The sequence below is a fragment of the Curcuma longa genome, chromosome 19, assembly GCF_044706935.1.
Source record: "Curcuma longa cultivar G26 ecotype Majalengka, Jawa Barat chromosome 19, ITB_CL_G26_1.1, whole genome shotgun sequence".
In the NCBI taxonomy this organism is placed as follows: domain Eukaryota; kingdom Viridiplantae; phylum Streptophyta; class Magnoliopsida; order Zingiberales; family Zingiberaceae; genus Curcuma; species Curcuma longa.
In genome coordinates, this window is record NC_133879.1 from 2,704,598 (window position 1) to 2,716,664 (window position 12,067).

At 46.3% G+C, this 12,067-nt stretch overlaps 1 protein-coding gene across 1 annotated transcript; it reads right to left on the reverse strand.

Annotated features, from left to right (window-relative positions):
- Positions 1-11,219: 11,219 nt before the first annotated feature.
- Positions 11,220-11,608, reverse strand: LOC141812738 (uncharacterized). Its single transcript, XM_074700738.1, has 2 exons — positions 11,449-11,608; positions 11,220-11,404 (listed from the first exon to the last, which is right to left on the reverse strand). The coding sequence occupies exons 1-2, from the start codon at positions 11,606-11,608 to the stop codon at positions 11,220-11,222; spliced, it is 345 nt and encodes a 114-aa protein (XP_074556839.1).
- Between the last annotated feature and the right edge of the window lie 459 nt (positions 11,609-12,067).

The following is a 12,067-nucleotide window of genomic DNA, read 5'->3' on the forward strand; positions in this document are numbered from 1 at the left end:
CCAAAATGATTTTAGAGACATTGTCAACATTATAAGAACCTATTGGGTCACACATAAATAACATTCTATTTTGGAGATGAGTTCATTTTAGTTTGACTAAAGGAACAATTAAACTCATTGGATGACCAAGACTACAGTTAGACTCAAGTTGGTTGAATTTAAGTTAAACTGATCAAATTAAATCAAGTTGATGAATGAAGGTGATTCATCATGCATGATTAATATGGATGAATCATGCATTGAAGAAGAGGAAGTTATCATGCATGGAAGAGGAAGTTATCATGCATGATTAATAGGATTAATCATGCATTGATGAGAGAATACCAAAAGCTTAAAAACCTTTGGTATTCATGGTTTGGGTATAAAAAGAGTTTTTCTACCTTAAAGTGAAGAGGGATATTCATCTTCTTCTCTCATATTCTTGCATGGTCAAGACTTACAAGGTTGGTTGCTAGCACAACCAAAGTTTTTCTAAAAAGTGAGTGTTAGTGTGGATACACATAGAGGCACAGACACTTGAATGTGCAAGAGATTTGACAACCTTTGAACGAGCGGGATAAGTAAAAGGCACACATCAAAGGTATACCCTATTAGATAGGATTTCATAGATCTACACTTGTACGAATTCTTCGCACGGATCACGGAAGAGATCCTATTTTCCACTATGAATTTTGTTATTTTATCGCATAGGATTCCCAACATTCTCCTTCTCGGAGGTATGCATTGCCACCAACAACAATCTTCTTCTTCTTTCACAAACCACTACAATTAACAACAATCCTCTTTTCTCTGCTGTCCTACTTTTTTTTACTTAACATCAATCCTTCTTTTCTTTTGTCTCAACACTACCATTTGGGATAGTCCTTCTTTACATTGTTATTTCTCTTCTTTTTTATTTTTCTACAATGCACATCGATTTTTTTTTTCTTTCCTTGTAAAAGAATTAGGGTTTCTCTCCTCTCCTTTCCCCTTTTCTTATGTGCTTTTCTTTAACAAAAATAGTTGGCCACCACCTCCACCTTCCTCATCCACATGCCACCCTCACCACCTCATCTTTTCCTTCAATATAAGAGCAAATTTTCTTTTGTCACTTCCTCTAATAGGAATCCGTGTCCTATCTCAAAAAAATCAAAGAAAAAAAAGAACGGGGATAGGGTGATCACTTCAAGGGATCGACCTCCAATAATCAAATGAAATTGATTAACCAAAAGAAATTACTTCATTGTTTGCCCTCAAAAGATTACATAATGACTCTATATATAATCCTACGACAATATCAAGTCAATATAAAAATTATTTATAAATTTAATAACATATTCAAAAGATAATAAATCTAATGACCTTATCTAAATTAATAACAAATCTAATAGCATATTCTAAAAGATAATATTTTGAAGGATTTATTTGAATTAGTCTATCTAAGGATTGCATCATTTCACTGTCCTTCAAAATAATCTTATCCTCAAGGTTGATTTTTTTTCTTCTTTTCCTTTCTATGATTTGCATAAAATAACTTCTTATTATACAACAATTGAAATCTCCTTTTGATGAAGATAAATAATTTTTTATAATTATTTCTTAAATTTGAAATTTTTCTTTGTATTTTGCTGCAATTTATGAGCATGCCAATACTTTCTTTTTCTCCGCTTAGCCTTGTGTCTCAGATCTTGACTCCATGATTTCTTGGATGTTGTTAGAGATGACAATGTATTATTTTGTTGTTCTCTTATACGATGGAAGTAGAAATTATTGTAGATGCAATAATTTCAATCATGGGTGTCACAATGATGGATGCATTCTCCTTATCACTATCAAAGTTTAACTCCTCATGCAAATTGTCTTTATAACTATCTTTTTCCTGTTGTTGTTGAGATTGTTGATTTGCTTCTTCTTGGATTGACATGCTTGAGTTGGAGCCATCATCTAAATGATCCTTTAGTTCTTTTACTATTGTGACTAAAGATGCTACAACTTTTTCTAATTTGTCCAATCTTGTCTTATACTTAGCTTCAAATTTTATAGTCCATTTTGGAGTGGAGTTAAGACCATGCATTTACTTGTTAATGAATATGAATTTCAGGTGTGGAAGAATCTGATGCTCAGGGCTATGCAATGATGACAATGGAGAAGAACTTGGCTCTGATACTAAGTTGATAGGAATCCATATCCTATCTCGCGGAAAATTAGAGAAAAAAAGAATGGGGATAGGGTGATCATTTTGAGGGGGATCGACCTCCAATAATCAAATAAAATTGATTAACCAAAAGAAATTACTTCATTACTTATCCTCAAAAGATTACATAATACTCTATATATAATCTTACGACAATATCAAGTTAATATAAAAATTATTAATAAATCTAATAACCTATTCAAAGGATAATAAATTTAATAACCTTATCTAAATTAATAACATATCTAATAGCATATTTTAAAAGATAATATTTTGAAGGACTTATTTGAATAAGTCTATTTAGGGATCGTATCATCCTCCCCTTTTTTCAACGTCAATCTAGAAAACTTCTCTTCCCAATAGCAATAACACATTTCGCCCTCTTCTACTTTTTTTTTTCTTTCAAGCATCATGATTCCAGCAATCACAATTTCATTTTCTTTTTTCTTGGTTCTCTTCCTCTTTTTCCTGTAGCAAGACAATATCACTCTCCTCTTTAATTTCCGGACAAGAAGCTTCTTCCCTCTTTTTGTCTTCCTCTCCCCTTCTTCTCCATCTCCCTCTTCCTATTCTTCCAGCAATGTCAGCACTAGCAAACCTTTCACTTTTTTTTCAACCAATAATAGTAACAACCCTCTCATTCTTTTTGTTCCGGTTGAGAACTGCTCCAGGACACATCACCAGACCTCCTCGTAGACGGCTCTGAACAGTAGCAGGTGGTGAAGATGATGAGAGCTTCACGGTCGCCGCAGACTTCGCCGGAGTAGATGGTGGGCAGCAGCGACCTCAAGGATGGCCTGAGAACACAGGAACTGTCAGTAGGAAGGCCAGGGGGTGCCCTGGCGCGACCACTCCGACGAGCAAGTCAGGGAAGGAGGAAGAAGATGATGAACAGTAGAAAATGGAGAGAAGTCAAGAATGTGAGAGTTGCGGAGAGCCCTCTTACCTGCGGAGCGGAGTGGTCTTTATAGAGGGATGAGCGTGCATACCTGTCACGTCATCATTTAAGGAGATGTCTCATCATGATTAATGAGATGGCAGGAACAATCGAGTTTATTGTCCCATCGCCGGTAAAGCCTTATGTTGTCACTATCCCTGCAGACAATCAGAGAGATAACATTAATGGCGAGGGGCGTGAGTTTGTCAGAAATCATGATGAGGTGGGCCAGGACACTGTGTGGAGCGTGGTCAAACCAGGCTGATGACAAACGTAAGTACAAGCAACGTGAGGTGACTCGGCGATGCGACGAGCGAATAGTAGAGGGGTATGTGGCCAGGGAGTAGCCGTGTGAAGAGAGTCGACTAGTGCGCGATCAGTCGGAAGGATTCGGCGAGGTGACTGCCGAATGGAAGGATCCGGCCAGGCTCCTGCCGAATGGAAGGATCCGGCCAGGCTCCTGCCGAATGGAAGGCCATCCGGCCAGGCTCCTGCCGGATGGAAGGATTCGGCCAGGCTCCTGCCGAATGGAAGGATCCGGTTAACGGGTGGGGCCCCCTAAGACGGGACCAACTTAAGACTCAGGTCTGATCATGGTTAGCCCCTTGGTTTATCCCCGGAACATAAGCCTCCCCACTAATCTAGTCGAAGGGAGCGGGAGGCGGACTGACTAGACCGAGTCAGACTTGAGTTTGAGTTGGGCCCGGGGCTTAATTTAGTCAAATGAGAAGAAAAGAGAGAGAGATGCAATCGGGCCAATGTGCAGTCCGAAGGAAGGATAATCGACAGAAACACGTGTCAGTGCGAGGTTGGTAGCATTGATGGGAAGAAAGGCGGCGAGCATGCGCAGAGTGGGCGGCTGTCTTGTCCGAGGCAGGCATTTAATGAGATGTGCGAACCGACGGGATTACCGAATCACTTTTCTGACGTCAGCGGATCGCTTCGGGAAGTGGCGATCATCCAACGGTGGCAATCAGATCCCGCCTTTTCTCTATTACTGATCGGACGGTTCCGAAGACTAGGGTTCCGATATATAGCCGGTGAGAGTCCGCGGAGGGATCTTTTCACTATCTTCGTTCTCGCACATCCCTACTATCGCTCGTGTTCCTGTTGCGTACTCTGCTGCTCCCCGCTTTTCCTCCTCCAGCGAACTTTTCGGCTTAAGCTTCACTCCCCTTTCTCGATTTTCATTTGCGGTTTGCTTTGCTTCCTGTTTTAGGTTTAGGAATATGTCTGAGTCGAACAAGGTCTGGTATGAGTCTGCAGTCTCTGTGTTTGATAAAGAGTCTAGGTCGACGGTGAGGATCCGATTTGGGATTCCCCGTCAATATAAGATTAAGGTTCCTAAGAGCCATCATCGACCACATCTTCCTCCTCCCGGTTACCAGACCTTTTCCTCGATCAATTGGAGGGAGGTCTGCGGTTCCCTATCCCCGATTTCTTCATTAGGATAGCCGCGTATTTCGGTGTCCTAGTCAACCAACTAGCGCCTAACTCCTTCCGTTTGTTAGCCTGCGCTTGTATAGTTTTCCAGGTGTATGACATTCCGCTGCACCCCACTGTCTTTCACTACTTCTTTTATCCCAAGAAGGGAGAGGAAGGAGTCTTCTACCTAAACGCCCGACCTCGTATCAAGTTTTTAGACGAGTGTCTGTCATCTCTTAAGTTTTGGAAGACTAAATTCTTCTTCGTCCGTCCCCCGAGTCCCCTTCGCGCTGCCGACTGGCAAGATGATCTGCCGCTTCCCCCTCGGCTAGTCGGCTATAAGTCGGACGTTGCCTTCCAATCCGCGTCTCAGGTGATAGACGGCTTAAAGTTCCACGCGGGCCGACTGCTCGGTGAGGAGGGCTTGCTGTTTCGAGCGGGTTTAAGCCCGATTGCCGCGGAGCTGTCTCGGCCACTCGGTAAGTAAGTGTTTCTTCCTTAGTTCATCGATTTCTAATTTCATACATTTCTCGTCTGTTTGTAGAGGATCTGTGGATGGCGGCTTCGCTGAACAAGTTCATCAAATGGGACCGTGCGTCCTTCAAGAAATTGGCGACCCCATCTGCTTCTGAAGGGAGTTCGGCACCAGCTGCCTCGGCTGGTAGTCAAGCGACCGCAGCCGGATCCGAGACGAGGTCCCGTTCGACGACGCCCTCTGAACGAGCTAGTCAGCGACAGCCTCGAGAGGAGTCTCGGGGGAAATCTGTTAAGGAAAAGAGGCCGCGCCAAGAAGAGCCGAGAGAGAGGGAGCCTAAGCCCAAGAAACCTCGGGCAGAGAAGCCCAGCGGAAAGGCTTCGACGGCCTCGAAGTCCCGAGCCGAAGAACCACAAGCAAAGGCGCCTCCTAAAGCGAAGGCATTGACGATCAATGAGCCGAATGACGACCCGGCGTCTCGGCCTCGCCCCCTACATTCGAACCGGGGAAATTGAAGCAGAAGGCTCGGCCAGAACCGCAGGCTAAACCCAAGCCAAAGAGGAAGAAACCAAGTCCGGAGAAGGTTCCAACACCCACTCCCGAAACCGAATCGAGTCGCCAGGCGGAGCGACGAGACGGAAAGGCGGATGACCCGGCGGGAGCAGAGCCGGCTGCGCCGTCTGTACAACTGCCCACAGGCCATGCGGAGGAACCGGCGCCTTCGTTGCCCATACTTTTGGATACGGAGCCGGGGGCCAATGCAGAGAACGAGCCAACTTCCTTCCCGTAGACTCCGATTCTTGCGCTTGCTACCGCTCCTACTTCGGGCGCGGAGGAGGCCGAGGTAACAGAGGTAGTGGCGCCGGCGGTCCAGCTGTCAGAGCCGGCATCTGCCAAACTTCGTCCGCCATCAACAGAGACGTCGACCGACTTGCCCGCGGAGGTGACGGCGGTGCCTCCTGTCGAGCCGACTGCGGAGGCTGAGGGAACACCTTCGGTTGCACCAAGAGGGGAGTCAGAGACGGCGACAGAGGTGACGGAGCAACCTCTCGCTCCAAGGCTGTCCTCTCAGCCTCTTCCGGGGGTTCCTGCAGAAGAACCGGGCACCTCGAACAGGACGGCTACTCCCGGAATATGCCCTTCTTTCGAGGCAAGATCCTTCCGTCTCCCTCCTTCCCGTTTTCCTCAGGGTGCTGCGGGAATTTTTCCAAGAGGGATCTTTCCTCCACAACAAGTTCGCACGCCTGAAGCTCCCGCGGACGCGTCTTTCACCCCCTCGGAGGTCAACAGAATAATGGGAGTTGTGCGATCCATCCGGAGCCACGACCACTATGCTCCCCTGCTGCTATCGGATGTAACCAACCGTGGCATCTACGCGACCATCCGGGTAAGTCCTGCTTTTAGTTTTGTTAAACACAGACAAGGGCATCAACTGATATCAATTGGTAATGCAGGCCTTAGGTGAACTCTTAGAAGCGCACAACCGAATGCCCCAGATCTGCCTTCAATTCCAAGCTCTGGAGGAACAGGTGGCGGAGCTGCGGAGTCGGGACGCGGCGCGGGCTGGTGAGCTGCAGGCTTGGGAAGTAGCAAGGGTTAGCGAGCTTCAGGCAGCTCAGAGCGAGGCGGCGCAACAGAAGCATGAGGCCAGCCTTGCCTTAGCCCGACAGCAGACGACTGAAGATAGAGCCGAGAATTTAGAAGCCGAACTGCGGGAGGCTGTGGCTCAAGTGCAGGATCTCAAAGAGGATCTACTTCAGAAGGAAGATCAGCTCTCCAAGGTAGAAGCACAACTTAAGGAGCAAAACGATGAGCTTTACTACTTGGAGGAACAGCTCGACCAACAGCAGGCTGACTTGGACTTCGTCTGTGATGAGTCCGACAACCGACAAGAGCAAGTCCAGACACTGGAGGCCAAGGTAGAAGGCCTGAAGAAGCAAGTGGCCGAACTGACAGAGGCGACCAAGGTAGTGGAAGGCGTGTCGGCCGATGCCCGTGGCGAGCTGGCCGCCTATAAGCTTAGTGAAGAGGACCGGCTGGAAGCGGCCAAGGAAGACCTGGCTGAAGTCCAAGGAATTTACTGATCAATTTTTGGAGCGGACAGCCAACATGCTCCAATCCGGCTTCGAAGGAGCGCTGAAGCAGCTTCAGGCGGCGGGAGTGAATATTCCGGATGAAGCTATTGACAAGCTGGACCCTCAGGAAGTGTGGAAGGAGCTGCCCGCGTCGGCCCGAACAGCTTCGGCAGTCATTACAAAGCCTCCAGCTGGCAAGGGCAAAGGAAAGAAGAAATAGATGTATTCGGTCACGGCCTTGCCTTTGCAACTTTTTGGCAGTTAATGAAAAATTTTGTTAGCTCTCTTGTCCTTTTTTCTATGCTTATACTTCTATCTAATTGTAATGCTTGTATTGTCCATTGAAGACAGAAGGCTAAGACATGAGAGGGAGAGTGAATACGGAACCTCTTAGAGAGCAGACGGTAAGGTGCTTAAGTCCGTATCTAGCCCGAAGAAAGAGTTAACAGTGAGTTTAAGTGTTTCGAGCACCCGACATCGGCTATGTTTGATTGAGTGGCGTGCATGGGTAAGGGATGGGTGATGCGTTGTGTTTTACTATGGGATTATTTATGTGCTTTTCCCCTTTATTAAATATGTCACTTACACCCATCAAAATTATTTATTTATTTATTTACCAAACCTCTTTATTATCGTCTTAAGTAGTAAAGAGAGGTCCGGGTCGTCTCTCTCACGGACTCAATGACAGGATGTTTATTCTAGACTGTTACAGGACTTTATTATGTTTTATTCATCCTAATTATCTACACCTTTGTTTATTGATAATTAAATATTACAATTAATAGAAGAATAATACATCATTTTACAATTAAAAGTACAATATCACCTAAGAACAACTTACTATATATGAATTCCATTTATTAACATAAATTCACTATACAATATGCAATTCATTTATTCAACTTACAATAAATTCACATCATGCATTATAATACATACAACAACATTATACATCATACAATCCATGCATTTAACATAACCTAAACAACGGTTCATTTTATTACTACAAAGTCAGCCTACAACAAGAATTATCAATTCCACATACAACAACATACTTAACATCATGCCTAATCTGATGCATCAGACTTTATTTACAACCAAACCATCCGTTCGAATTCACACTCAATCAATTCATTCTACACAACAACATAGCATCATCCACATAGATTTGAACATGTTCCAAACACAGCATCTCAATTAAATACCAATCATGGGCCCAAGTTCATAACACAACCCATTTCATCCACAAGCATGAATTAACTTCATTACACATAAAGATACACCAGCTGTTCCTACAATTCCAACATTCTAATGCCTCAACAGCTGACCAAATTTTATTCAAAATAGTACTTAACCAGGAAAAACAACACCGTTCAAATCCTAAACAAATTACTAAAGTTGTTGCTTCCTAATTTCACATGTCAAGAACAGCAATCAAGTCCAACAAACCATAAAAAGGGGGTTTAGAATGATTCAACAGATAACAAAACTAAGAAGAAAACAACCACAGCTAAAATTAGGTTAAACTAGAGTTAGGATTCTTTTCCTTCGGTTCAGAACCAAGAACAGGGGACGAGTGTGGAACAGTGAAGATGGATGGAAGAGCTCCAATCGGCACAGAACAGCAACATTGGCGCCATTTTAAACGAGTCACAATAACAGGGAGTGGTCGAGCGTCGCCGGAACTGGCCGATTCCGGCGAACTCAAATCGGGGAAGAAGGGAATCAGCCACCGTCGAGCTCCATTCCTGCTGCAAACCACAGACAGGAGTTAGAAACCAAACGGAAAACCTTACCTCATTCCTCGGTGGAAGGTGCGGCCAGAGCTCAGCCCGGCGTCCCGTGCTGGTCTCTGATGGATGCGGTCAGACAGGGAATCCGGCGGAGCAAACCACCCACGCCAGACTCACTACTGCGGGTGCGACGGCCACCATCGCCGGAGCGAACCACCCACAACAGCTGAAGACCTGAATGGTGAAGAGGAGCAGCGCCGAGTGAACCACCCACGACGTCTCCCCTACGGTGTTGTTGGAGTAACCGCCCTCTGTTGACGCCAGCTGCCGCCTTGTGGCTGATCGGAGATGAAGGTGATGAACGGAGGTAGCGCGATGGGTGGAGGCGGTCGGATGAGACGGAAGCTCGCGACGGGAGCTCGGTGGGAAGTCGCGTCGCGAGAGAGAAGAGAAGCTACAGTGAAGGAGGAATCGGGATTGCGGACCGAGCTCCCTTCTTCCGAGCCCTAATTTCCTTTTTAAGCGAGTTTGAATCGGTTGAGTCAAACTCTGAATCCAAGTTCCAATCTGATCTAATTTGAGTTAGACTTGAACCGGGATTAAGCTGGTTTGGACTGGTCTGATTTCAATTTGGAATTTGATCGGATTGTGAAGTGGGCCGGCTGGTTAATTTGAACCAGATGTAGCAAGTGGGCCGAGCCGAATTGTTTGGGCTTGAACAGTGGGCTGCAGATTTGATTAATGGGTTGGCTTTGGTTCAGCTCAATCAACTTGCTGAACTTGAATCTGAATTGAGCTTAGGTTGGACTTGAGCTGAACCATTCGATTGATTTAGCCTGTATTTATCTTGCGCTGGGCTGATTTCTTTGAATTGATCTAAATTGATCTTCAAACCGCACACGAGTTGAACCATCAGCTTGCATCAAGTTGATTTCGAATCCAATTGAACCCATTTGACTCTGACTTGACCCAGACTCGAACCATCCTTCAAATTTAATTTCCTGTAAAAATAAAGTGCACAAATTAACATCCATAAATTTCTATAAATTAATGCAAATTGCAATAAAGCCCATAAATTTATCCAAATTAAAGAAATAGTTCAAAATCCCTACTTATGATATGAAATATGGTCCAAACCAGTCCAATCTAGTCCTAATCTACCCGCAGAAAATGTCACTCATCAATGGGTGCCTTGCCAGTGAAATCCTAGCTCGGGTGAGTCAATATTCGAACGAGTGTGAGTTACTCATGTTTTCTCATGAAATAGTTCGCGGGACTTGTCGCGTCAGGCGATCCGGGAGTGTGGGCGACTCGAGTGTGGGCGATCCGGGCTTGCGAATGGTGTGAGAATATCAAATGGTTCGGGCTTGCGAACAATTCGAGATGTAGACGGTCCGGGCTTGCGGACGGCTCGGAAAGGAAGATTGTCCGGGCTTGCGGACGATTCGGATGCATACTTGTATTAGCGACTGCCTTGGGTTCATACAAGTGTTGGCGTTGGCGGATGCTTCCTCGTTAGGAAAGCAAAGGTAACAGTCGCCGCTTCTGTAGTGGGAAGGCGTCACAATGATGAGGGAGGAAGGCAAGTGCTAGCTTACCTCTTAGCTTGCTGTTGGAGTAGGTCCGAGACCTAATGTAGAGTCGATGGAGTAGGTCCGAGACCTAATTATGTCGGTGGAGTAGGTCCGAGACCTATTGCCGAGTCGATGGAGTAGGTCCGAGACCTAATTATGTCGGTGGAGTAGGTCCGAGACCTATTGCCGAGTCGATGGAGTAGGTCCGAGACCTGATTATGTCGGTGGAGTAGGTCCGAGACCTAAATTGGCTGAATCCACGACTATGTCCGAGTCGGAAGAGTTGTGGACGGCCGTGAGACCTTGGAGCGAGGAAGGCCTGTAAGAGACATTACTTGTCATTACATTTAAGAAGTGAATATAGACAAGTAGGGTAATAGAAAGTAGGGAATTCAAGTGTGATATGGCCGGAGATGGGTAGCACTCCATGGTCTGATTAGATCCTTGCCCTCCGAATCGGTGAGGTAGTAGGCGCCGGAACTTGTCTTCTTGACTATCCGATAAGGGCCTTCCCACGGTGGCTCGAGCTTGCCCACTTCGCCGGCTGGCTTTGCTTTCTTCCATACCAAGTCTCCCACTTGGAAGGATCTGGGGGATCACTCGGCGGTTATACTTGGCGCACATTCTTCGTCGGTAGGCCAGGAAGTCGAGCAGCGGCACGGTCTCTATCTTCAGTGATGAAGTCCAGCTCCATTCTTGCTCTCGCTGTTGTCTTCATCATACAACATCCTCCTGTCTGAAGGGACTCCCACTTCCATTGGTACAACTGCTTCTCCTCCATACACCAGATGGAATGGTGTCATGCCAGTGCTTTCTCTTGGGGTGGTTCAGGAGGCCCAGGATACACAGGGGTAGCTCTTCCATCCAGCTGCCTCCTTCGTGATGACTTGCTCGAGGCCATGCAGTATCTCCCGGTTGGTCACCTCGGCTTGGCCGTTGGCTTGTGGATAAGCCACAAAAGTGAATGCTTGTTGCATGCCGAGTCCCTGACACCAGGACTGAATCTTCTTTCCTGGAATTGACGACCATTGTCGGATACCAGTCGCTGAGGAATACCGTACCGACAGACGATGTTCTTCCATAAGAATTTGATAACGGCTTCTTCTGTGATGCGGGCGAGAGCTTCAGCTTCCACCCATTTGGAAAAGTAGTCTACCGCAATCAGTAAGAACTTCTTCTGCTGTGGCCCTGTCGGAAAGGGGCCTACAATGTCCATGCCCCATTGGTCAAAAGGGCATGAAGTGGTGGAGGCTTTCAACAACTCCGTAGGTTGCCGTGAGAAGCTCTGGTATTTCTGGCAGTGTAGACAGGATGACACTAATTTTGCCGCATCAGCTTGAAGAGTCGGCCAAAAATAGTCGGCCAGTAGAATCTTCCGGGCCAAGGATCTTCCCCCCGGATGATTGCCGCAGCATCCTTGGTGAGCCTCCCGCATGACATAATCGGCGTCTTTCGGTCCCAGGCATTTGAGTAGGAGACGAGAGCAAACACGTCGGTGCTAGATGGTCTCCTGTAGAAGATAATCGGGTTGCCTGTCTTCGAAGCATTTTGGCTAAGCCGGGATCTGAAGAAGTAACGCTTGTCTGAAGGAAGGTAATAGGAGGGACTTCTCCAGTCTTGGCCGTGAGGCGGCTTCGGCTTGATCTCTCGGTGGGCGACAAAGGCTACTTAGTGA